General features: G+C 45.7%; 1 protein-coding gene across 1 annotated transcript in view; it reads right to left on the bottom strand.

The window, feature by feature from the left end:
* INSR (insulin receptor) overlaps positions 1–27,778 on the bottom strand; it is a 53,586-nt gene that overhangs the window by 21,651 nt on the left and 4,157 nt on the right. Inside the window, exons 2-6 of the mRNA XM_031064037.1 lie at positions 6,840–7,155; positions 3,663–3,808; positions 2,750–2,894; positions 2,289–2,509; positions 105–160 (exon numbers count right to left, since the gene is read on the bottom strand). Of these exons, the coding sequence (XP_030919897.1) occupies positions 105–160; positions 2,289–2,509; positions 2,750–2,894; positions 3,663–3,808; positions 6,840–7,155 (884 nt within the window). The remainder of the gene's footprint in view (positions 1–104; positions 161–2,288; positions 2,510–2,749; positions 2,895–3,662; positions 3,809–6,839; positions 7,156–27,778) is intronic.

Below are 27,778 nucleotides of genomic sequence, written 5' to 3' on the forward strand. Positions count from 1 at the left end.
GTTCGTTTTCACCTGTAACAAGTGAGAAGTGACAAGGGTTTTATTGATGCTGGAAAATGAAGCATCAAATATAATTTAAATTTTGTTTTTAATTATTTTGGAAGTTTAAGATAAATGTGAGGATGTTGGCACTGAGAAGAGTTGCCCAGTAAAACCTTATCTTACTTGGCATGCATTCCAACCTCAAATCAGTGGCTGGTATCAATGCCCTCCTAAGGTTAAATTTTTCTATGATTTCATGAAAATGACTCTGTAGAAGAGCTGAACTAAATTCTAAAAAGTGAGGAATCTACAGACAACACATTTCACAATTGATGATGACCTGCACAGCTGAACCCAGCAAGATGGTTTGCACAGAAGGCAAGAGGCCATAGAAACAGAAGAATTTCCAGCCTTGCCCAGCAGCAGTGAGGTCCCTCTGCAAACAGGAGGGTGTTTGCAGGAGGATGGAGCTCAAGGGACATGGTATGACATGTTCTGTGCCCCCAGCCCAAGTGGCTCTGACTGAATTTGCTATTCCTGCAGTAGCTGCAACAGGAGGAAGAACATTCATTTCACTGGCACCACATCCAGAACAAACAGGGGCGCTTTTTTTTCCCCTTTCTATTTTTTTTTTTTAGTAAACAGGATGCTGCCAATGTGAAAGCTAAGCTTGAAATGTAAAAGCAAACAAAAAGCCAAACAACCTGGCAAGCTGTGGTTTGAGGTGGGGGTGGCACAGACACCAGCTCAGCAGGGTGAGGGTAAAGCTGGCGAAGAGAAATGCAACTGTCTCCTCCAGCTGCCTTCACACCAAACACCAGCTCAGGAGCCACAGGCAGAGCTGGATCTACCCAAATTCAGGTTCATCCCCAATGTGGGAAGAGTTTTTCAGTGTCCCATGGGAGGAGATGAACTTTACAGACAGCTGACTCCTTGTGCTCCTTGCCTGTGCCCAGGCTGGAGCTGTGGTGCCCCAGAGGCTCCGTGTGTGTTTTTCACTGGTCCTGCCAGGATTCAGGTCACAGCCATTGCATTCCCCTCTCCCTCTGTGCTGGCCTGGCTGCCTGTGGTGATATGTGGGAAACCAGAGCAGGAAACTGAGTCAACTGAAAGATCTTCACTTTTTAGGTCTGTTCACAAACAGCTGCATCAATGAGGGGCAATGAGGACAGGATCAGAGATCACAGAATCCTGGAATGTTCTGGGTGGGAAAGGACCTTGGGCTCTTCTGGCAGTGCTGTCCCCAAAAGCAGAGGGACAGTGAAGCCACAGGATGACCCAAGCTGCCCTGCAGGTTGTGAGCCAGGACCTGAAATCCCAGTTCAGTCAATGCTGGGCTCTTTTGGAGATGCTGGCTGAGCATCTCCCAGAACCACAACCCAGCTGCTGGAATACTGCATGGATGGGTCACTGCCTCTGTCCCCATGTCCTGCACAGAACATCCTGAGCTCCAAGGGGCCCATGACCACCTGCACATGCTCCTGTTCCTGTGTGCAGGTGAATCTCTGTGGGGCTGAGAATGAATCAGAGCAGAGAGATGCCACCAGCTCAGAACAAAGCTGGGTTTTTCATGCCCTTGTTTACTTCCACAACAGAGCCCTGGTACAAACAGGGAAAGGGGATTGTTGGTGGCACAGAAAGAGAAAAAACAGCAACACTGGGGGTGCAGAAGGACTGCATTTATTGCAGTATTGCTGCCAAATAAGTGCCTGCAGAACCCCATCTTCAGCAGCACAACTTCAAAGCCCACCCTGTGCTGTTTGCTGACACAGGAGCTGTCTGATCGTTGTTCCTGAAGAAAGCTGTTGGGTGAAAAACCTCAGAGAGGCATTGCAAAAATTGTTGGAAGTTTTTCCCTGCCTGTTGTCATGGCAATTGCCTCACATGGCTGCAGGGATGGGTGGAAATCCTGTTTCTCCTGTGTTTATTCCATGTTGCCTCATGACATGGGAAAAGCAGATTATGACTATTAATCAGGTACCCAGCAGTAACACAAAGTCCCAGCCTGGGCCAAGGTTATGTCATACTAAACTCTTCAAAAAGACACAATAAAGACACTCCCAGCCCCAAAAACCTCCCAGGGTTTTGTGGGACCAAGGGTGCCAGAGGGAGATCCCCATGGGGACTTTTACTCGTGGCACAGTGACAGTGAGTGCACGGGCAAGGGGCACATCTGCTGCTTTATCTAAGGGATGAAAAGGGATGAAAAGAGATGAAAAGCATCATGGGCTGGGCTGGCAGAAGGAGGAGCATGAGGAGAGCAAGGCAGAGGGAGAGGAAAGGGAAGCAAAGCTTTGTTTTGAGGCTCTTACACGAGGCCTGATCCCCGTTGGTCTTCAGGGCTATGTCATTCCTCTCCTGACGCCCCTTAGTCCCAGAGATCTCTTCCATCTTGTGGATTTCTGACAAGCACAGCTTGGGGTTGTAGTGGAAGAAGAGTTTGCCCCGTGCAATGGTGAGGTTGTGTTTGCTCCAGTCCCAGAGCTGGCGAAGATTCTGGTTGTCCAAGGCATAAAAAGAGTAATTCCTGAAAGCAGAAGAATGAAAACATGGGTTGGGAGAGGATGCATGGAAAACTCTTTTTGCACTAATTCAGGCACCAAAGAAAAATGAATGTAAATTGTCTGCCCTGGTAGGGCTCAAGCCACGGGCAGAGGAACATTTAAAAATAACTTGGGAACTGTTTCTCAATACAAATCACCCTGATAGAACTGGCACTCCTGGTACTTCAAAACATTAAAATAAAACATCTTCTGAGAGAACTCACCCTGCTTCGAGTGTCTCTCCTCTGATCAGATGGAGTTTCCGAAAGAAGGAAAGGGAAACCAAGGCGTAAGAGCGGCGGATTTTTAGGTAACCTGAGATTTCTTCTATCAAGCCAAGGTTTGCTTCCAGCTCAGCTGCTATGTTATCTACAGAGAGGAAAACATAGGGAAGAGTTTTCTGGTATCACAGAGAGAAACACCCACACATTACAAAAATATTAAACAATTAACATGAATACTAAACAATTAATATTAATATTAAACAATTAACATGAATATGAAACAATTAAAGCCCAAACATTAATATTTAACAATATTAATTATTGTATTTGCTGAGACCCTTGTGGCAGGGAGGAATGATGAATCTGACTCCATGTTCTCAGAAGGCTAATTTATTATTTTATGATACTATATTATGTTAAAGAATACTAAACTATACTAAAGAATACAGAAAGGATACTTACTATGCTAAAATGCTAAAAAGAATGCTAAAAATATAATAATGAAAAATTGTGACTCTCTCCAGAGTCCCAACAGAGCTTGGCACTGATTGGCCAAAGAGTAAAACCAATTCACACCAGAATCCAATGAAACAATCACCTGTGGGTAAACAATCCCCAAACACATTCCACATGACCAAAACAGAGGAGAAGCAAATGAGATAAGAATTATTTTCCTTTTTCTGAGGCTTCTCAGCTTCCCAGGAGAAAAATCCTGGGCGAAGGGATTTTTCCAGAGAACGCGAACGCGACAATTAATAAACATTAATATTTAATTTCTTTATGTTAATTCAGGAGAACTGGCAACAATCAATTAACAAAAAAGGTCAAATGAAAGCCTTTGCTTTGTGCTGGTTTCTCTGGGTCCCTCTCAGGCTGAGGGGGTTTCCCTGGCTGCCCAGCTGAGCCCACTTACTTCCCCCGCGGATGTTGATGACCAGGCTGCCGTTGACCACGGTGCAGCCCCGCAGCTCCTGCGCCGATGTCACCGAGTCGATGGTCTTCTCCTTGCCAAAGTCACACACCTTGGGGCAGGGCCCTGCACAGGGCGTGCAGTGCAGGCTGCAAAACAGCACAGGAAGGGAGCAAAGTCAAGCAGGATGGCCCCAGCAGTGCCCAAAAGCTGAGTGATCAATCTGTCGTGGGGTTCGCTTTTTAGGAACTCCAAAGAGAGGCACAGAATCGTGGAATGGCTTGGGTTGGAAGAGATCTTAAAGCTCATCCCATTCCAACCTCTTTGCACACCTTGCACCAAGCCCCATCCAACCTGGCCTTGAAAATAACTGATAAATTTAAATGGTCCTAAATTGTCACTCCCACACTTCAAATGTAAATCATTCCATCCCTCCCTACAAAACAAAATGAAGTGACCTGAATTATTGTGAAGAAGAAATTGGCCACGATGCTGTCCATCCCAGGGCTTTCAAGATAACAAATCCCAGCCCAGTATTCATCTCAAAATCATTAACCAAACGCGTAATTGATGAGTGGAGAGCTGGCCCTGCATCTGGGAATCCTCTGATTGAGGACTGCATACAATGCTGCTTTAAAAAAAGGCAAGAATGTGCTTTGTGCTCTGGGGAAATACTGCTTAAATAGCACGAGCTGATGGCTTGCCCTGGTCACACCACCACAAGAATGTGTTCCCAACTAGTTCAGAGAAAGAAATGCTCTAGGAAAAGCAGGGAGCAGAGCCGTGAGGTCCCACTGGCAGCAGCCTGGAACAGCACAGGGGAGGCCACGGGGATGTTGCACAAGCAGCACAGCTACTTTGGGGGCTGCTTGTTGGTTCTTTGGAAAAACAAAACAGGAAATGGCATTAAAAAGTCCTGTTAAGAGTGAATTCTCTGAAATTATTATGGCAGGAGCAAATACATGCAAGCACAAAGTGACCAATATTCATAGGAAATCTGACTCATCACAATCTAGAATGGTAATGCGGGACAAACAACCAAGTCTTCAGTGATAAACAGCTCAGCACCATAAATTATTTAATTCCTTTGTCAAAACCCCCTGGGAATAGACAGAATGGCTGTTCCCTGCTTTGATTCGTGCTACACTTGTTTGTTACATTGTGCATTTATGTCTGGCACAGCTTGAACCTGCTCAATGAAAGTAATTACAGGGATGAGGGACTGATATTCTGAGAACGAGCACTCCGAGGACCCTGTGCTCTCTTCATTAGCCACGGCCTCTCCCTGCTGTGCTTTTCCAGCCTGGCTCCCTGGCCTGAGGCTGCTCCAGAGGGGAGGGAAGTGGGGTTGCTAAATCCTCTCCACTGCCCACCTCCCTCCTCCCATGGATGCTCTTCCCTGTCCTCTCTCCATCTCCCTTTCCCACTTTTTCCAAACTTGACAGCAAGCAAGGGAAGAATAAACTACCAGCCCATGGCAGGGAGAGCTTTTAATGGCTTGAATTAGCAAGGTATTAGCTTGTAAATCATATTAAAGCAGACCAGATGATTGCTCCAACTCCTGTGTGGATGCCATGGGACAGAGAGAGAAACAGCAAGCGTGGCTCACAGGGGCTTGTGAGAATTTTTAGGGAGTTGTAAGGATGTGATAACTTGTCAAGTACAAACAATCTGCAGGTGGTGGTTTTCTACTTTGTCTGTTGTTCTCAAGGATGGTGTATGAGGAAGATTGTTGTATTGCACTAAATAGTTGTTCAGCTGTTTGGTAATTTGCACTGTTCACATGATTTGTATCCTATGACCACAAGTTCTTCCCCTTTTCCCCACTCTAAGTATCAGCGTTGGTGGTCTCTTCCCTGGTCAGTCCCTCCCCTCACCCCTCCTTACTGGTATCCCACTGGCTGTGGTCCTCTTCCTCTGTGCCCCATTCCCCCAGGCACAAAAATCTCCTGCCATGAGCCATGAGTGCTTCCCATGTGGGTTTTTCCATCTCAAGTCAATAAACAGAGGACATTCATCCCCTGCCTCATCTCCACTTGACAGAGCAAAATCTGCCTCATCTCCCCCATTCAGTGCAAAATCTGCCTCATTTCCACCATTCAGTGTAAAATGTGCCTCATTTCCACTTATCAGAGCCAATTCTGCCTCATCTCCACCTTCCAGTGTAAATTCTGCCTCATCTCCTGCTTTCAGTGTAAATTCTGCCCCATCTCCACTTAGCAGTGCAAATTCTGCCTCATCTTCAGCTTTCCCTGTAAATTCATCCCCACGTAGAGAAGAGCACTTCTTGTCTTTTGCTTTCATCCATGTAAGACCGTGTGGGCTGGGGTCCCCAGCCAGCTGGGTTGGACCCAAACAGCCCATCCAGACACGATTCTTACAGGTGGCGCCCAACGTAGAGCTCAAACCCACGACCCTGAGATTAAGAGTCTCATGCTCTACTTACAGAAGATGTTTTTGTTAGTTAGCCAATCAAATAGAATGTATCCTGTCATTCTATAAAAACCACGCGGTTCTCTTGAATAAAGAAGTTTCAACTGTGTTTCCTGGGGAAGCCTATGGTACAAGAGGGACTCCTCTCTTCTTGATGAACTGAGAATTGATTATCTGAAGGGTGGTGATGAACTGAGAGTTCGTTATCTGAGGCGTGGTAAATTGATTGAGAATTCAAGGTTTTGTCTCACTGTGCTGTGCTGGGAATTTGGTGGGGGGAGGAGGAATGAAGTGACCCGAATTATTGTGAAGAAGAAATTGGCCACGATGCTGCCCAGTGCTCCCAGGGCTTTCAAGATAATAAATCCCAGCCCAGTATTCATCTCAAAATCATTAACCGAATGTGGCATTGATGAGTGGAGAGCTGGCCCTGCATCTTTTGGAAGGTTTTCATTTTGAGTTCTGTGTGTTTCTTTTACATATTGTAAGTCAATAAAGTGTTTTTTTTCCTTTATTCCTCAGTTGGAGCCTGCTTTGCTCTATTTCTGGTCACATCTCACAGCAGCCACTAGGGAGAATATATTTTCATGGGGGTGCTGATATTGCACCAGCATCAAACCATGACACTGTGTCACTCTCAGCACAAGAGTGACACTCCTGCTCTTCACACCCCACCCAAACCCCATGCCCAAAGAGGAGAAAAGCCCACCCAAGCCCCAGTTTTCTCCCTGCAGCCCAGGCACTCACTTGCTGGAGTTCATGATGTACCCCGAGGGGCACTCGTGCACGCACTCGTTGTTGTGGATGACATGGCAGCCGGACTCGCGGGCGTTCTTGCACTTGTTGTGCAGCTCCTGGCAGAAGCTGAAGGTGACACAGCGCCAGCCCTCGAAGCGGTAGTGCCCAGGGGGACAGTTCTCCACACACCTCCCGTCCAGGTAGAAGTTTCTGCAGGCCACGCACCTGGCGGGGTTGTTGGGCTCCGTGCAGTCGCCCAGGCACTCGCTGTGGCAGCACTGCCCGTCCGCCGTGCAGCCCTGGGACTTGCAGGCAGGGGGACAGACTGGGGAGAAACACCAGAGGCAGGGGAGCAGCACTGAGAGCCTGCACACGTGTGGTCTGAGGGATTACAGAGGTGGCACCTGGTCCTGCTTGTCCTGGGAGCTTCCTGTGTGAAGGGGCAGCCATGGAGCATCTGCCTCATCTCCAGCTTTCAGTGAAAATTCTGCCTCATCTCCCCTTGGCAGAGCAAATTCTGCCTCATCTCCTCCACCTTTCAGTGAAAATTCTGCTGCATCTCCACCTTTCTGTGAAAATGCTGCTTCGTGTCCAGCTTTCAGTGTAAATTCTGCCTCATCTCCCCTGTCAGTGCAAAATCTGCCTCATTTTCACTTGTCAGTGCAAATTCTTCCTCATCTTCACCTTTCACTGCAAATTCTGCTTCATCTCCACCTTTCAGTGTAAATTCTGCCCCATCTCCACCTTTCAGTGTAAATTCTGCCCCATCTCCACTTGGCAGTGCAAATTCTGCCTCATCTCCATCTTTCAGTGCAAATTCTGCCTCATCTCCACCTTTCAGCGTAAATTCCACATTTCCAGAACATTTTTGAGGAGTCTTACCACTCATCCTCACAACTCATCAATGCTCATCTTCAAAAGAAAACTGACTTTTCCTGCTCCCTCAGTGCAGCAAAGAGGCTCCAGGAGAGCCTTGGTGTCATTTCTGAAGCTCAGGAGTGATGAGACTCCACACCAAGAGCTTCCCAGCCTCGCATAGCCAGTTTCAGCCAGAAAATTCTTGTTTCTCAGTTTAGAAAACTGAATTTCCTACAGAAGTACTGCAAATAACACGTGTCCAGCAGCACTTTTACACAACCCTCCATGTTAATCAGGATTTGCTTCCCATCTGTCTATCACCCTGTCCCTGGTTTCCTGGAGGAAGTCCTGGCACCAACAGAGCTCTTCAGTGGCTCTCCCAACAAGTCCACAAAGAAGGGCACCCACGAGTGTTATTGCTTGAGGTTTTTATGGTTTTCTTTTTAATTACTCATTACTTAGCACCCCACAACAGCTTTAACAAGTGGTTTGGGCTTTGAACTCCAAACCAAGCAGAGCAAACACCGTGAGTAACTCAGGGAGGAGGAGGAGGGCAGGATGAACAAACCCAGGGAAGCTCCAGGGGAAGGTCAGTCCTGTCCCTCAGCATCTCCACACTCAGTGTGAGAGGTCCAAATGAGGCTGAAATGATCAAACCCAACTCTGTAACCCAGAGCACACCAAGAACTCCATGTCAGGAAAGAGAACAGAGCTGAAATCAGCAACCCAAGAGCCAACACCAACCCCAAGCAGGGCTTCAGAAGCAGGAAGAAGGGCTTTAGATGGGGGACAGGGACCTGGATTTATCCTCAGAGCCTTTGAGACGCAGCTGTGAATTGCCAAGATGCAGATCAAGACACCCTTTGTCCTCCCCAAACCAGAGTGTTCTGTCTGAGGAACACCTGAGCATCTCCTGATGTCCTGCCTGAGCCCCCTTGGTGGAGGGAGACAGCAATAAATCCTGAATTAACACCATCTGCCTCAACATTTCCCCAGCTTTCTGTCCAATACTCAGTGTCCAGGCAGGAGGGACTTTATTAACTTATTTATTATTTATTTTACACTAACACAGTGATGTCCAGAGGTGAAATATTATCTCTATTCTGAAATATTATGTCTAAATTCTGGTTAAGGAACCTGAGCAGACCAACAGTGGAATGTGGTCAAGTTTTATCCAGCCAAAGGAGCCACAGCACAACATGTTGGGATGATCCAACCCCCAGCTGTGTTAGGAAGAAAATCCCCCTCCAGCCCATGGTAGGGGATTGCAGAATTAAGTGTGTTAAAGCTGTTAATGCCATTCTTGGAATAAGCAGGACTAGATGAGGTAGTAAAGATGAGCAACCTCTGCTCTGCTCCAGCCTGATAAATCCCTTGAAGAAATATGAAATGGATAAAGCTCAAATTCTACCTCAAGGACAATTTAATCTCAAATATCTCACTGCTTCTGTGTTTGTCCTCCAGTGCAGGTGTTTTCTCTGTGCATCACTCATCCATTACAAAAAGCACAGGAATGTGTTTAAAATTAATTTCCTTTCCAATTTTTTGCCCTTTTCTAGCAACAGGTCTTATTTTGTGAACCTGTAACAAGCAGTACTTGATTGAAATGCAATAGCCAAATAGAAACCTGCAGGTAACACCTTGCATTAGACTAAATATAAAATGGGAAGCTTGCTTTAAAAGCCAGGTTATACATGGATATTTTAAATGGTTACACACAGATGAGCACAGTCTAGCAACAGGTGTCCTGGCTGCAGTTTATTAGAAATATCTGCAACAGAAAATTCCAGATTTTAGTCCAAAGCACTATCAAATTTACTAATTCCAGCCTGGAATATCAAGGTTTGTGAGCAGGGGTAAAGCCTGGGCTGTTTCTCCCACACCTCCTCTGAGACAGAGATGTCCTGCAAGGAATCCTGCTCTCAGTGTTCCTCACCAGCATTTCCTTAAAAAGGGAGTTTTCCCCTGCCTCTTTCATGCTCAAAGTTTAAAGTATCCAAAAGACAGCATTTGTTTTCCAAGGAGCAGCCAGGTAATTGGGAAAAGCCAGCCCTCATGCAAAGCACCCAGTGACACATGGCACCTACTTAACATTCTGACACACAATATTTTTATTTAATTTGTTATGGAAACTAATCTTCAAAGCCCTGTGCTTATTTACACATTTTGAACTCAGCTGCAAGTATTCACAGGGGCAGAAACCGCCTAAAGTCCCCACTCCAAAGGTTTTCAGAAGATACAATTAAACTATTTTTAAACCATTCTTAACGTTTCTCTTTTTCCTGTTCCGCCAGCTTTTGATGTCTCAAAGACAGCTCGAAGAAAGCAAAGCACCCAAGGCAACAGCTCTTTTTCCATTAAGGACTCAAGACCAGAAATTCAATCACCATTTTGTGCAAATCCTCATTACCCAAGATCCTGAACAGATGTCATGACATTATCAAAGTCTGCATGCTAGAGAGCACCTCAAATCGTGTAAAACCTCTCCAGAGCATCTTCACTATGGCTTCTTACAACAGTTACTCCAGGTTATGTCACTTGGATGGGCCAGAAACACGAGTTTTGTTTGGGTTTTTGCTGCCACATTGTGCTTTCACTGCAGGTCAACACTGAATAGGTTTGTGCACTTCATTATCCTCCTCCACTGAGGTCTGCAGACCCCAAAAATTGCCATGGCATGCAGAGATTTGAGTTTTGGCACAAAACTATTGGCTCCCCAGGGAATGGTCCCAACCTCAAGGCTGCCAGAGCTTCAGGAATGTTTGGACAAGGCTCCCAGGGATGTTCAGGGTGGGACTGTGGGGGAGTTTGTACTCGAGGATCTTTGTGGGTCCTTCCCAACTCAGGGTATTCTGTGACTCTAAGGTGGCTTTTGGGAGCTCTGGCAGGTGGGGAAGCTCAGGGGAGGTTCAGAAATGACATCCACAGCCCCCAGCTTCTGCTAAGGCTGTGGGAGACTTTGGACAATCAGCACAGGGAAAAAAAATCAAATCCTCCTATTCCTCACAGAAAGCCCAAAGGGAACTCCACAAACCCAAGCAAGGGGACAAAGGAACAGCTGTTCTGGGTAGGGGCAGAAGCCACCAAGCTGCACCACAAAAACTGCTGTGGGGCCATGGACCAGGAGAAAGCTGCCCAGCACAGCCATGACACCTCCTCACCTCCTCTGTAGGAACTGGGTGCTTAAAACCCCTGTCCCAAAGCTGCCCAAGACCACAATACATCCTCACCACACTTGTAGGATCTGGGTGTTTAAAGCCCCTGTCCCAAAGCCGCCCAAGACCATAACACCTCTCCCAAATCTGCCCAGCACAGCCATGACATCTCCTCACCACATCTGGAGGAACTTGGTGTTTAAAACCCCTCTCCCAAAGCTGACCAAGACCACACCACCTCCTTAGCACATCTGGAGGAATTGGGTGTCTAAAAATTCTATCCCAAAGCTGCCCACAACCACAACACCTGTAGGAATTGGATGTTTCCAACCCCTGTCCCAAAGCTGCCCAAGACCCCAACACCTCCTCACCACACCTGCAGGAACTGGGTGTTTCAAACCCCATCCCAAATCTGCCCAGCACAGCCACAACACCTCCTCACCACATCTGGAGGAACTGAGTGTTTCAAACCTCTGTCCCAAAGCTGACCAGGACCACAACACCTCCTCTCCACATATGCAGGCACTGGGTGTTTCAAACCCCTGTCCCAAAGCTGACCAAGACCACCACACCTCCTCACCACCTCTGGAGGAACTGGGTGTTTAAAACTCCTGTCCCAAAGCTGACCAAGACCACAACGCCTCCTCTCCACATCTGTAGGAACTGGATGTTAAAATCCCTGTCACAAAGCTGACCTAGACCACCACACCTGTAGGATCTGGGTGTTTCAAACCCCTGTCCCACAGCTGCCCAAGAGCCTGACGTGAACAAACCCGTGGAGAAACGCGGCGACACGAGGGGCTCCAACCTGTCCATCCAGGGGTGTATGAATATTTAACTCGCTGCTAGCGTGGCTCCCAACACTGAGGGAACAATGCCTTTCCCAAAGCTCTCTGATTAGAGATTCAAACAGACATTTCTTGGTGCTGCTGGGGCCCGGCTTGGGGGGACAGGCGGCCGTGGAGTCAGCGCAAAGGAATTTCCACCTCCGGATCGCTCAGTGTTTCACCACTTCCCCGTGCTCCACGTGGAAACAACCCTCACTGAGACTGTAAACACATTTCCCAGCCAGCACAGGTAACCAGGTATTTAACAGGCAAGTCAATTAAGCGTTAAGCTGTTAAAAGCTACGGTGTTTGGTTTTTTTTCTTGTTTTCTGTTAATAAGATGGTGAGTTGTCTGAAAAAAGAGGGGGAAAACACCATTCAGGATAAGTTTTGCTGTTCCTTTGGGATTCTCAGGTTTTAATAGCAACATCCTGGGTGAGCACACAGGTTTGGGCTGGGTAAGAGGAACATGGTTCATTAAGGACAAATTCTGAACCACACACATCAACACCAAGATGCTGCACATGTGCTGTCCAGGCACCACATGGGTTTGGGACTGATTTGTTGTGAATAAAGGGGATTTTTTTAGGGTGAAATAACAAGCCCTGTGTGTGTGGATGGGGGTCAGTGGAGGCAACCTGGGCCACCATGGGTGTCCAGCTGGCCAAACTCTCCTCGCACCACCAGCTCCTCTCCCCTGGCTCACACAAACTCTTATTTTGATTACAGACAAGGCAATTAGGAGGCTCCAGATCCAAGGGAGTCCAGGACACAAAACAACTGTGGCAGGAGAACCGCCCTCAACCTCAGCCAATGCATTTGCTGCCTGAGCAGGGGAGGCATCCAAGCCAACCGCCTGCTATCTGCACAAGGCAAACAGCCTTAACCCTGCCAGCTCCCCAGCCTCCCACCACCACCCAAAACACCACCAGCCTCATGCCATTTCATGCCATTTCATGCAGCTGAAGGGCTGCCGTGGCTTTTGTGGTGTTTAATTGGCACGGGGTGTTTATGAGCTGGAAGGTAGGAGAGAGCGTGGCGTTGCCACGGCTGAAAATGGCTTTTTTTTGGCTGGAAATGGCTTTTTTTGGCTGAAAATGGCTTTTTTTGGCCGTGCCACAGCTGCCCTAGTGCCAAGGCTGGGTTGGTGTTGTGTTAGATGATGGGCACAGGCACAGAACCCAAAGGCAGAGCCCCACAGAAACAGGATCTGCACGTCCCCGTGGCTTTTTTTTCCCCTCTTACTGTAAATGGCTGCGAGATGTGACACATAAATTTATCCCCACACACGCAGAGTCCTGCCTGAGTTAGGGCTGCAGAGGGAACTGTAATTTCATTTCCTAACGGTACAGTCCCGGCAGTGACCTCTGCAGCAATGGGTTCTTGTGGTTCTAAACACAAACAAAACCAACAAGGAAAGGGGGAAAAAAAAATAAAAAGGAAACCCAAGGACTAATCACCCCCGGCAGTAACTCCTCAGTGTGTTGCAAGCATGTGATCTTAATTTAGTACTACGGAGCCTGGGCTTGCTTCCTGCTGCAAGTGCTGAGCAGCACTGCTGCTATGGAAATCCATATGGGTTTTACTCCTTAGAAAATCATGTATGAAATCCTGTTGTACTTACACAGTATTTTTTACTCAATAGCTTTTGCTCGTTCACTCTTTTTTTCCAGTCAAGAAGACCCCTAATTCAGGCAGTTGTTAAGTGCCATTTGTCCTACAAATGTAATTTTTATCCCTAAACATATTTTTAATTTTTATCCCTAAACATATTTTTAATTTTTTCACTCATGATCATCTACTTTCTTGTGAGCATTTATTTGATCTGAACACAAAACTGACGCCACATCTTCAGGCAAAATATTGTATTTCGTTCTGTACAGCAGAAGAGATGACTTGTAATTTAGACTAAGACCAGAATCTTTAACATTAATTTGGGGCATTTCCCTGTAAAGCTTTGATTGTAATTTTACTCACAACAATAGAAAAAAGACAACACCTAATCCCAGTGCATCAATGTATCATAAAGCTGAAAACAGCTATTAAATCCAGCAAAATTGTGTCTGGTGAAGACTAAGTAAAAAAATAAATCTAAAACCCACAGTGGACTGGGTAGACAGAGGATTGCTGCAAGAAAACCAGTGTACTGCAAACCCCACTGCATTGTGGCTTATTCCTTCAATTATTTCTTCATGTCACAGAGGCCAGAGAGGCAGAAATCTAAATCCCAAACCCCAGCAGCAGCAGAAACGTGCCTGGGAGGGACAGGGCTGGAGAGCTCCAGTGGACTGTAAAAAGCACAAGGACTTTAGATCGCCTTGGTGACAAACAACAAGCAGCTCCCCCAGCCCTTCCTGAGCCTACAAAATAAATGGAGTAACTAGAAGAACACAAAAAATAGGAAGCTGACACGGTGATACCAAAATCCTGCTGGCAACGCCCAAGCAAAATTCAGGAAATAATCACGAGATGCTCAAGCAAATTTGATGTCACTTCTTCCCCGAGCTCAGCTGCTCTAACAACACTCACTCATCCCTTCCTTTTCCCCAAAAACAGCCAAGGAACAGCCCTTCCAAAAGGCATCGACTCAAGGGCTGTAACCCACAACAAAGGGCTGCAGTTCTCAGCACCAGGTCGGGAAGGAGCAAGCGCCAAATAAATCCCAGATTTTACAATCAGCACTAAAATAAAGTGTTATTTATAAAATAAGATATTACAGTACATAATGCCATGACCCCTCTGAACTGCGAGCTGGGAACGTTAGGAGGTCTGTATTTACACAGGAACAGATAAAATTAACTGCAGGTGCCTCCCTTCCCATGGACAGTGACTTCCAAAAACAACACACTTACTACAACGTCAAGGAAACTCTTCCCATTGACATTTCTCAGGACAACATTACACCTCTTATCTCATCTATCAGTAAGGACAAGGAAAAAAAAAACTGTTTCTCCTCCCAAGCCTTGCACAAATTACGTGCTCAACTGGAGCTACATGGAATGTCTCAGATATTCCAACCCAGCCACTTCCAGCCAGGAACAGATGAAACCCACGGGGATGTTGGACCTGTGAGGATCAGTGAAGGCACTTGAGACGGTAGTTCATGCTGGGACTCAGGTGTTGATTATTTCTTATCAGTAAAACAGTCTCACTACTGTGAGTTTGGCAGCAAGGCACGAAATGGCCAAGAATCTCTTGTTACAAGGTCTTTCAAGACTAAACTGTCCAATTTAAGAACTGACACCTAGATTATTTTCCCTTTTAACCCAATAACTGATCCCAAAGACCCTGCAATGTGGAATTTCTGCCCAATTACAAAATGCCACCCAAACCCATGGAGAAGAAGGAAGAAGAAGCACAAAGAAGAAACCCAGGATGACACCCTGTGCCCTCCATCTTGCTGCCATCCACAACACACTAAAAACCCCAAAACCTCAATCTCTCACCAAGTGATACACCTACACTACTCTCTATAATCTATTTCACACTTTTGTGGATTCCAGGCTATCTTGAAGTCTGAGAAACTTTCTCTATGAATGAGGGGCAAAGTCAGTGCTGCCCTGGGGGTCAGGGCACCCCAGAGCAGAGAGAGAAATATTCCCAATGTCCTGGGTTTCCACAGATCAGCAAATGTGAGTTTAGACCAGATAAAAGAGTTCGGAGCCTTGTGCCACCTTGTCCTGCCATGATAGTGGAAGAAGTTGTTGAATGGAGATATGGGAAAGGTTGAGCTCAGTTGTTTACACAGGAAAGGGGCAGATAACAGGAGAACTCTCCAGAAACAGCCTCCTCTGTGCCAACCTTCTGCTGTTTAAACTGAGGAGTAATTACTATCTTCTGCACTACACCTGCTGCTGGGGCCTTTCTCTGAAAATACATAATTGCTCCTATGTGAATTATGACAAGCAATATGGGAAACGTGATAAGAGGAGCTCTCACATACGTAAACACACACATTTTGGTTATATAATATAGAAAATATATGTAAGTCATCTCAATATGGTGAAACCTGCAGGAGTCATCAACCTCAATGGACCCACAATGCCTTTGGTCACTCGGCCTTCATCTTCTCAGTGACAACCTTTGCAAATGAGCTTCTCCAGCTCCACGCTGAGGCACAAGGCACAGGTGTGCCAAGTCCTGTGCAAATTCAGATTTTATGGATGGAGATTTACAGCCCAATATCATCTCTTATTTTTGGGGAACACCAATATCATCTCTTCTTTTCAGGGACAGGACTTCTTGGGCTACAAACCTCAGCTGTGGAAGGCCCTCATCTTCTTCCACTGAACCCTCAGGACAGACTCCCATTTTCATGGATTTTTTAGACCTTTCTGTTTCTCTCCCTTGAAGGTTTCCACTCCTGCTCTCCTCTGTCACCCCAACTATTTACACAGGGAACTGGATGCCTCCCACCCAAGTATCCCTAATATTGCCCAGACAGAACAAAGATCAAAGAAACATTTTCCTTTTGTGCATTTTAAGGAGTGATGTTCACACCATGGCTGCAAACCCCTCATGAACTGGACTTACAGAGCAAAGCACCTCACACTGAAATAAAAAAGAATTAATAAAGACATTAAAACTCAAGACTAGGTCTGTTTTCATTCTCTGGCACCTTTCAATCGAGCTGATTCCCCATGCAGGTACAAACAACTTGCAGAAATCAAGCAAAGCTGTTGGCAATTGAGCCCCAAGTACCAAAACACGGAGTTTGATTTGAAAACACAGCAGCAACTGTTAAAGGTGGGACAAGTGTCACAAAGTGCACACCAGGATAGCGACCAGGAGCTGTAAATACTTTACCCAGTGTCTACAACAGTGCTGCTGTGCCATTCTCTGGCAAGCAGGTCAAGCCTGCTCCTTGTACTTTGTGTTCAAAATTACATGGGAGCTTAGTGTAAGGGATCAGAAATAACCACCCACCCACCTCTGCTTGGCAGCTGGGGTTTTTTTTGATATGCTGGCCCCAAAACTGACACCACATCTTCAGGCAAAAGATTGTATTTCATTCTGTACAGCAGAAGAAATGATTTGTAATTTAGACCAAGACCAGGATCTTTAACGTTAATTTGGGGCATTTTCCTGTAAATTTGATTGTAATTTTACTCACAACAATAATGTTGTTGGTTTTTTTGTTGTTATGGTTTGTTAAATTTCAATCTTTATTACAACCCAAGGATTTGGTGTTATCATCCAACGGTTGATGCCACCTGGGAGCCTCATGAAAGCTTCCTATTAATATTTAACTATTTATTACTCTACAATGTACAGCATCTTGTAAACATCCCTGTTCACTTTAACCTGCTCCTGCCAAACCTGCTCACTCACTGCAACCCCAATCACAGGAAAGTGGTCCAGGAATGTCCTAAAAATAAGTGATGGTCCTTCCAGCTCAGGTTATTCCACGATTCTATGGTTCTATGTGAGAAACAGAGACAAGTGGAGATACACACAAGGACTTGGCGATGGTTTAAGAGCAAGGTCCATCTGATTTTTCCAAACCCAGGTTATTGCTTTTACCTACAAATCCCATCCTGAAAATGAGGAGTGATGATAGGATCAGGGCACGAGGCAAAACATCCAAGCTCTGCTTTCTGCAGAGATAAGGGAGGGACAAGATTCCTTTCCTCAAGGCCAGGGGGAAGGATGTTGTAGTAAACAAGGCATGAAAGAACGAAAGCTATGCTGCCACGTGGGAATGAGGAAAGATGGAATTTTAGATACGTTATATAAACGTAATCCCAGCACAGAAAACAACAAATTACACCAAAACAGAGGCAGAGTTTCCAGCAAAAATGGAGCTGTCCATAACTGAGAAAGGCAATGGAATGGGAGGAAGTATAAGATTAACCACAAGGAGATTATGCTGATAACTAATGATCTACACAGAAATGTCAGGCAGAGGTTAAGATTTTAATCTGGGCAGATTTCATGGCGCAGTCATGAATTGTAAACATCGATACTGAAACCAAATTTGTGTTTGTGGGTGACGAGACTGGAAACAAAGAGAGAGGGAAAAGGAGGGGATCCCTCCAGATCCTCCTTTCTTGTTCCAGATCCCCCTTCCTGCCTCACCTTCCAGAGAGGATGAGGAGAAACAGGAAGGCAAAGCAGCACCTGGAGGCCAGGTGTGCAAAGAAAAGTGAATTTTCCAATTTTCCCAGGAAGCAGAGTTAACTGGCTCTACCAAAAAGATTCAGGGTAACTTTGGATGATTCAGTTCCTCCTGTTTTGTTTTTTTTTCTGAAATTACCAGGGTGCATGAACTGTTCAGTGCACAGTCACTGCCCAAATTTAAGCTCACCAGGAGCACTGACACATCCATCCTCCACTGATTTCCTGCTGTGCCTTCACACACTCTACAAGTGTCACTCCAGCTTCCCCTGACCCAACAGCAATTTCTTCCAAAGCAAATCTGAACTGTGGAAAGGAGAAACAGATGCAGTACCTTGTTAGCCAGCATCAAATCCATCAATTCTGTATAAAAATGTCTCAACTCCTCGAGTCATGGCCTCCTCAGCTCCTGCCCATTCCCCTGCACACCCTCCCCTGTTTGCCCAAAGCTCTACACACGCTTGCCACAGTTTATTTCGAGGCATAAGAATTTCCTTAGCAGGACTGAAATAGATACTGTTTGCCTGCAGAGCCAAGCAATGTGCAATGTATTTTTATTTACTACTCGCCCTCGTCATCCTTGGCATACCAGCAATGCCCATTTTCAAGTAATTCACTGTATACCAATGTGGCACTGCACAAATTCTCCAGCTTGGCTCTTCCCAGATATCCACTGGCTTAACAGCTTCTCCTTACAAACACACAGATCCCTGCAGTTTTTTGTGACTGTGCCACATCTCTCTGCTGCTCTAACCCAGATGCCAAATGAGAAATTATAAAAATGACCAAAAGTCACACAAACACAACCCTGAGGAAAACCAAACGACTGGAGATGAGTACAAAAACCATTAACTGCATTGCACAAGCCACCCTTGGAGGCCATTAATCTATCTCTCCTTGTAAATTACGCAAGAGAAAGTTGTAATCTGAAGGCATTTAATGCCAAACTAGTTGTGCCATCTCAACAAGGCCAACAACAGGGGAACTGAATCATCCAAAGTTGCCCTGAACTAGGGAGATCTTGGATTCTCAACCCTCCTTCCACAATAGTTGATGGCTCCAATTGTCAATGGTCAGAATTGTGAAAATTCTGCTTTATTCCACACACTGGGAAGCTCTTAAAATAAAAGTGACTGTCACTGAGGTCACAGGGAAGTGCAGGAGTAGTGAAAATCCCATTATCCATGCTGGGCCAGCGGGAGGAACAGGATCTGCTGATATCCCCCACCCCTGCAGGCGTGTGCCACGGTGCTAAAAACCTTCACTTTATCAGCACAGGACTCAGATATGGTCTAATCACCAGCTGCCATCAGCATTGTCCACTGCAGAGCAATTAGGATTATTCAGAGCTCTCTAATTGATGCCACAGCCACACACCTGCAGATCCCTCATGGGGTAGTGACTGGGGAAATCACCTTACAATGGAGAGAGCCCTCTGGGGAAAAAAATGACACAAATCAGCACTACCAAGCAAGAAAAAGAGATGGGACTCTCCTCTACAAGTAACCTGAAGCCATATCAGTTTCTCCAGGGACAAAGAGCCTTTTTCCTCACCAAACTCCAGAGGTTTCAAGGCTCAGCTCAGAGCTGCTGGCTCTGGAATCAATCTGCCAATGGAAGGGAGCCCAAGGAGTTTTGGAGATGCCACCCAGCCCATCCACCTGTCCAAGCCCACCTCAATTACTCTACCTAAGGTATTTCTGTTGGTTGTTTGTCTAAATCAATACTAAAGTTAAATTTTGCCTTGAATCCTTTCCTGCATTGTCCAGCTGAAGTTTATGGAGGTCACAAAGCGAGGCACAAAACCTGTCAGTGCCAGGAAGAGACTGACAGTACCCCAAAAAATATCCAGCACTCAACCCTTTGCAGAACACCCAGAACACCACAAAGGAAAACAAATCCCTTGCTTCCAGCTGGTTGCTGGGTCCTGCTCAGCCTCCTCCAGCACCAGAACAAGGCGTGGATCTGAACCAGAGCCACTCCAAATCAGGCTCTGGGTGGACAGACACACAGCAGAGAGAGCCACAGGCAAATCTGAGCACTGAGAGACCCACGGCGCCTTTGAAAAACACAATCTGAAGTTCTTTCTGTTATCACTGATTAGAGCATGTGGAAAAACAACTCTTCCCTGGTGCTGATGAGCAAAGAGCATCACGAGGCTGCTCCTCCTTCGGCCGCCGGAGCCATGCAAAACACGGGGACGTTTTTCTTATCACACCCACCAAATTCACACACTGTACAGGCTCAAAGCAGAACATTTCATGTTTCCCAGAACAAAAACTGACACTCAATGAAGATACCCAGCTCCAATGGACTGGTTTTGTGGATTAGAAACTCAATATCCAAGCGCTGAGAGAGCAGCCAAACACCACACAAATTATTTAAGCAGCTCTGGAGATAAGGTTATGGGAGTGTGGAGGAGAAGCCTAAGGAAAATCTACACATGGCATTTATTCTGCTAATTTAATAATTGTAAAGATGCTGATGAGATGAGAAGTTGTTTCATATAAAGCACCAGTTCACACACAAATTGTTTTATCCTTAAGTCCCCAGGTAAGACTGCGCTGTGTGCTATGCTCCCCTTGCCAGAAACAGAGTGCTCAGATTCCCAGAGCCTAAAATCCACAGAACTGAATGAACAGAGAAATGGTTTATTGAGCTTTAAAGGCTTCCCTTCAAGTACTGTTTTAAAACAAAAGCCTTATTCCTTTAAGCCCTGTTAAGGCTCCACTGGGCGAGACTTTCAGACACTCAGACATCACACTGAGGAGCTCCATTTCCTCTCTGGCTTTTGGGAGCTTTTGAGGGGTACTTAGAGGGAGCTCTTGGACTCCTCCATCCCAAACTGAAGCTGAGTAAACACATCAGCCTGACTTCAGAAAGATGACATTCAGAAGAGACCAAAGACCAGAAAAAAACCAATCCTGTTCACTTCATTAAATCCCTGCTCTATGTTTGCACTACCCAGAGAATATAATTGGATTGTCTTTGCAGAAAAGACAAGAGGAACATTTGTCTGATACTCAAATTTTAATGAACCCTTTCATTGCTCATGAAGTATTAAAATCCTTGCAGTGCCGTAACGCAACATGGATGTGCTTAATGAAGTTGCAAATGGAAACAGAAAAATGCTTTGTTATCCTGTGATGTCTGTGGGATTGCACATGCCTTACTCCTGGGAAACCAACACACAGGGATAAGGCTCCCTGCACAGCTCCTGAGATTTTCTACTCAAGCCCACCTTCAAATGCAAACATTCTTTATGTACTTTATCAATCACAAAACACTGCTGATAGGACAGAGTTTGTCTGCAGCCTCTGTGTGAGGGATTTCCCAGTGCCCAGGTCAGTGCAATAGCTGGAACTTCACTTTTTCCCTGCAGGTTGCTGAGTGAACTCTCAGTTCCTGCAGATATTTCAAAGCAAACAGCTCAGAACTGACGTTGTCTCACTCATGTTATGAAAGCGACACTGCCAAGTTCAGCAGCTCTGCCACAGACCCCAAATAATCCATCCCTGCTACACCCAGTGTCAGACCTGGGATCTGCACACCCACGGGGCAAAATCAGCCACAGACCCCAAATAATCCATCCCTGCTACACCCAGTGTCAGACCTGGGATCTGCACACCCACGGGGGAAAATCAGCCACAGACCCCAAATAATCCATCCCTGCTACACCCAGTGTCACACTTGGGATCTGCACACCCACGGGGGAAAATCAGCCACAGACCCCAAATAATCCATCCCTGCAACAGCCAGTGTCAGACTTGGGACATTCACACCCATGGGGGAAAATCAGCCAGCAAAACTCAGCCAGCAAACAGCCCCATTTTGTGTCATCAAAGTGCTGTGCGAGAACATCACATCCCAGCACCCTCTTCACAAGGAAAGTGTGTCTGCTCCTGCCCCTCTGGAGCTGTGGAGAGCCCAAACTCCTGCCCTGGACCCCAGCTCACTGGATTAGAGCCTTGCAGTGCAACAATCCTGTGTGCTCTCAGCATAATTCAACTCCCACAGCTACAAAACCAGAGAAAAACATCTAAAAATTGGGCTGGAAATTACAGCTGCACAACTCCAAACCTGCCTGCTCCCTTCCCTTCCTCACACCCTACGGTCCACCTGGCTTTGCTTTGATGAACACACTGGGACCAGCCTCCTCCCTCCCTGCCCCAGACAATTCACATTTTAAAGCCACTAAATGAGGAATTGTGCCCAGGGGTCAGAGCAGAGTGAGCTGAGAGGAGCAGGAGGGAGCAGCAGGGCAGAACCACAGACATCACAGGTGTTTGCTCTGACCTCTGACAAACCTGCTCCCTAAATTCCTTTAACTCTGACTTAAAACCATCAGTCTTGTGCTGTAAGCTGAGCTCAGGCTCAGCTCATCACATCAGGGCCCTGAAATTCCAGTGTGGCCACAGAGCAGCACTGATCCTGTGGGAGACCCAAGTGACTCAGTGTGTCCAGAAGCCTCCAAACTGCACTGAAAACTGACTAAAAGACCTTGCAAGTTACACACTCTTCATCAGACCAATATTGCTAAACATCTGACACCCTTTTGTGCCTATGAACAAGGCATAATTCCTGAGAGGGGTCACAATTCCTGACAGCTCACCCATCCAGCACCTGCCAGTGCATCAGCAACTGCAGAGTGGGAGCTGAGCCCTGCAAAAGCTGAAACTGCCTGAGTTACAATTCCAATGGAGCAGCAGCTCTTGGCATCCTTGGAAAAGGGCACCTCTGACCTGATACACACCATTAAAATCACATTTCTCTTTCTGGAGTGCACCAAAACCACGCAGACCCTGAGTTCTTTAGAAACACGCTGAAGAGCATCAATCCCAACTTTCTGCTGAATGCTTTCTGCTGAATCCTTTTGGTGGGATTTCCTTCAAAACATCATCTTCCTCAGAGCCTTCACCCCTCCAGGTGCCCAGGAGGCAGGGAATAAACACCATCTCAAATTAAGGAATTCCTACTGAGGGTACAGAAGCTTCTCAGTACAGAGCATCCGATTCCAGCTATAAAACTTTCTGGACAAGAACAGGAGCCGAGTGTCCTGCCCTGTTTTGTCAGTTTAAACCCAGATTCACAAGGAATCCAGACTCTTCACACAAAACCATTAAAGCCCTCAGCCAGCACTGAAGCACTGCAGGAGCCAAAGTTAATTCTCTGTTTGTTTGCCATGTCACAAGGCAAAAGGAAAGCCAGGCCGACAACCTGCAGCGACGTCAGCCCGTGCCCCCCAGTACCCTCAGCCAAAAATCCGAGATAAAGACAAGGCAATGGCTGGGATCCTTATCTCCCTGCACACTTATGCAATGCCAAACAACATCTGGGCTCAAAGCAGGAATTGGAATAACTACAGGCTCATCCCAAGCCGGCAATCCCAGCCAGGACCCCCCCACAACTTCCCCTGACCCAACTTTCTTTGCTTTCCCACCTACCACCAGCCTTAATTAAGCAGCATAAACATCCCAGCAAGTTCATTCACATCCCTCAATGGGAATTTGCAGACAATTATAGGATATAATTGGGAAGCCTAATCATTGAACTTGTACCCAACTATTGTTAGAAGCTGAGACGAGGGTGAGTGTTGCTTCCTCCAGGACACAGCTGGTTATTCCCCAGCTCTGTAATTAATCAAAAGGTCCTGAAATCCTCAACCTTTCAGTTAGAAATAATCTTTGTGCTGGTCACACCTGGGGGGTTTTGACTTTTTCTTTGTGTTTTGTTGGGATTTTTTTTAAGCACAGCAATTATTTACAGAGGCAATCCCTGTCAAATCCAACTCCTGATAGGAAAAGATGTTTCAGAGAGCTTTGCCAAGTGACATATTTCAGTTGGTCTGCTCACACACTCTGAATGCACTTCTTTGTACAGACCCAACAGTTCACAATCCCTTCACAGCCTTGAACAACAAAGATTCCAGTCCCTTCCCTGTAAAATCAGAGACTGTTGTCCCATCACACAGCTTACATTTATTCTGCTCATTTTGCCTAAATCCAGGAAGGGACATCTGAATTGCACACAATTTAGAATACTTTTACAGTTAATGAAAAGATTTAAAATGCAGAATTTCATCACCCAGCCTTCATGAAGGAGGTGTAAAGGAAAGAAAACACACAGAATACACAAGCACCCTGAACATCAGCAGGATTTGCTCTGAATGAAACACATCTCCTCCTCCTCCCTGAGCAAACACATCACAGCAGGTGAACCATTTCCTGCTCTCCCATTCATGCATTACCAGCACATGTTAACTCTGTCACTCACTATTATTATTATTATTATTATTATTATTATTATTATTATTATTATTACATTCTGTGACTTCCCCCTTGCACACCCAGCCAGCAGCATTTTCCAAAGATTGTGTCTGCCAGGTCTCCTGGTTTTTATCTAACAAGGGGTAGTGCAGGTTCCATTGTTTAAGCAAAAAAAGGTAACTTGGAACTGTTGTTGAAGGGGGAAAAAGTTCTTCCTAATGCACTCTTGAAAGTCCCAAGGAGCCAATGCCAGGATCAGACAGAGATTTAAAACACCTTGAGTATCCTCAGTGCTGAACCACTGCATGGAACTCCTCTCAGCCTCCTCAAGGGCCCAGACACCAACCCAAGTGGTTTTGGGAAAGGCTAAGGTGAAAGAATTAAAATAGCAGCTATTTTATACATATATATATTATATAATATATATGATATTTTATATAATTCTCCTTTTTAACTCCTCAAAAACCTTTGTCTTGATAAGATTTTTGCACAGGAATTCAGATCTCTCAACTGTGGGGAGGAATTCTCTGTGTATTTACATTTCTAAAGATGGCATGGGTCAGACAGCTGCTCCTGAAGTGCTGCTTGGGACCTGGGGCAGGAGCAGAAAATCTTCACTTCCCACCCCAAATTTAATAAAGGTGCAGCAGTGAAGAACCTGATGAAACATCAGCTCAGCTGCACATGTGGGGATTTCTCAGCAAGCTGAGACCCTTTGTATTAAAATCCTACAGCCTTGCATCACCTCAGCTCCGTGGAGAAAAGCTGCTCCAGTTTTTCCCCAGTTTTGTTCGGTGTTTCCAAAGGAGCACATCCTTAAACATTCATTTATAGGAGGGATTGTTTCCACCCCTTCTCCCCAACTCTGGGCTGTATCACAACCCCCAAGCACCATAAATCTCTTAACTACTCTTAATAAGCTCAAGCGAATTAGTTTAGGATGTCTCAGGGTTGGCAAAGTGTCACCACTGCCCCAGCTATGGGCCCTCAATAAAACTGGAGCTTGGCAGGGTCAGCACAGACACCCCAGTGAGATTATCCGGTGTCAGTTCCCATCTGGCATTTGTCAGAGCAAGGGAAAAGGAAAAAAAGGCAACCCTTATCAGATCTCCAAATAAAAGGAGCACTTCCACTTCGTGTAGTAGCAACTGGAAAAATTTCCTTTGTGTTTGAAGCTTTAAAAATATCTTTGCCCTTGAGGTTGGCTGAGTCTGCTCAGCGCTTCGAGACCCCTTTCCCATACAAAGGTAATAAAACCAAGCTCATGGTTACAGAAATTCCCAGCACATAAAAATTACAGGAAGCTGTTGCTAAGTAATATTTCTACCTAAGTAAACATCACAAAGCGTTTCCCACACACACCTCTGAACTTTGTTATTCAAACCTGCCTTGAAGAAGTTCAGAGTTGCAGAATTTCTGCTGGCACTGGTCTGGCTGAGAGTGCTCGGTGCTGTTTCACAGCAGTTGAAAGACATTTCAGGCTGAGCAGTGTTTTTCTCAGGGCTTTGTTGTGCTGCTTGTACTTGGGAACAAAGCAGCTCCTCAGTTCCTTACCTGTCCCTTATCTGTCCCAGAATTTTCCCCAGATAAATCACAGGGAAATTAAAGAGAGATCCTGTTGGATTCCTTTGTCTCTAGACCTGTTTCCCAACATGATAGAAAAAAAATAAATCATAGAATATCCTGATTTGGAAGGGAACCACAAGAATCATCAAGTCCAGCTCCTGGCTCTGCACAGAACAACCCCAAAAATCCCAAATCAAAACCAGAAAAAACCATTATTATTTTCACATAGAACCTTTCTTTAGCAGCTCTTTGCATGTCAATTATTCCACATAGTCATCCTTTCCATCTGCTGCTTTACGTCCTCTTCAATGGACACAAACTGTTTAATCTACTTTCCACAAAGTCAATATTTTGCTGCAAATTCTAAATTGCACTAATGGAGAAACAACTTTTGTTTTTATCATAAAAAAAACGAGATAATAGATGGAAAAAAGGAGCCTACTGACAGACCTGAAACGGTTCACACTGACAGTAACTCAAATTTCTTGGTAGCAAGAAGCCCCAGTAGCAAGAACCTTCTCATGAATGAACCTATAGTTCACAGAATTATAGAATTAATCTCAGAATGGGTTGGGAAGGACCTCAAAGCCCATCAAGCCATGGCAGGGACACCTCCCACTGTCCCAGGCTGCTCCAAGCGCTGTCCAGCCTGGCCTTGGGCACTGCCAGGGATCCAGGGGCAGCCCCAGCTGTGTAGAGAATTTCTCCCTAACATCTGGACTAAATATTTCCTCTTCTAGTTTAAAAACCATTCCCCCTTTTCCTATCACTACTTGGCCCTGTAAAAACTATTTCAGATATCCATCCTTATATCCCAGGAATGTGGCCCTTCACTGTGTGATATTGCAGATAATTTTGTTGGTAATTTTTATTTGGCCATTCCACTTTTCCTTCCTATTGCCTTACTCCACTTCCACATGACCAATAAAAGGCAATAAAAGGCTGAAGCAGCCTTTATAATTAGACTGTCAAAGCCATCAGCCTGCTCCAAGTTCTATATGGACACAGCAGCCTGACTGCAGGGAGAATTGGCAGGAAATCCTATTTCAGAGAGAATTGTTCCTTCCACAAGAGGAGTGACAGACATATAGAAAAAAAAAAAAAAAGACGTGGAAAAAATGCAAAATATGAAAATCATGTTTGGCAGATCCAGAGCGAGGTCTAGGACGTGGCATTTCCAGCATTTTTGTTGTCTGCATTCTTCAGCAAAGACACTCTCTGCAGTGCAGGACTAAGAAATACATTTTGATGGCAATAAAATAACTGTGTTTGTGAAAAAAAACCCTGTTAAAAATGTCAGGGAAGAGGTACAAAACCCCCAGAACAGGAACAGCACTTGGCTGCCATAAACAGCATCAGGCTAGACCCAAATTCCAAACAGACTACACATTTCCCTCCCTGCCTACCCAAAATATAACATGAGTTGGCCTTAACTGAACTGACTTGGTTTTCACACCAACATGAGTGATTTAGGAGGAAAAAAAAAAAAAAAGAAAACTCTGAGGAAGCACATCCTGAGGGATCTCAATCCATGGAGCTTCCACCTACACATCCCTGCACTCAGACACACAATCCTCAATACTGCCACTGGTTTTTCCAAGGGTGCAGCTGCCCACAAATGATTTCAGTTCCTCCCCACTGGTTTCATCCCCAACCTTTGCTCCAATGTCTGTAAGATGATCCTTTGCTTTGTTGTCCTGAACACTGTTATCACCAACTGAAAAAAAAAAAAGAAAAATTCCAGGCTGGAATTGTAGCTACAGGGATGATTCAGAGGCTTGGATATGTGCCTTGGAGATAATTCCATGCTATAACTGAAAAGTTAGTTTTGGAGTCAACTGGGATATTTGCACTGATTAAATAAAGGAATAATTAAATAAAGGAGGGATAACGTGGAGCAACCACAGAGAGCTGGCAGGGGAAGGGCAGGGAATGGTGTGGAGGAGATGGGGGACACCAGGACCCCACTCCAGCCCCAACTCTGCCCCTTCCCACACACACCAGACCCTTCAGAGAACCCCAGAGTCCTCAGGGCTGGAAAACATCTTCGAGATCAAATCCAACCCTCAGCAGCAGCACTGTGCTCATCCCTAACCCTGTCCCCAAGTGCCACATCCCAACTGCTCATCCCTAACCCTGTCCCCAAGTGCCACATCCTC

Source organism: Geospiza fortis, unplaced genomic scaffold (assembly GCF_000277835.1).
Source record: "Geospiza fortis unplaced genomic scaffold, GeoFor_1.0 scaffold80, whole genome shotgun sequence".
Classification (NCBI taxonomy): Eukaryota; Metazoa; Chordata; class Aves; order Passeriformes; family Thraupidae; genus Geospiza; species Geospiza fortis.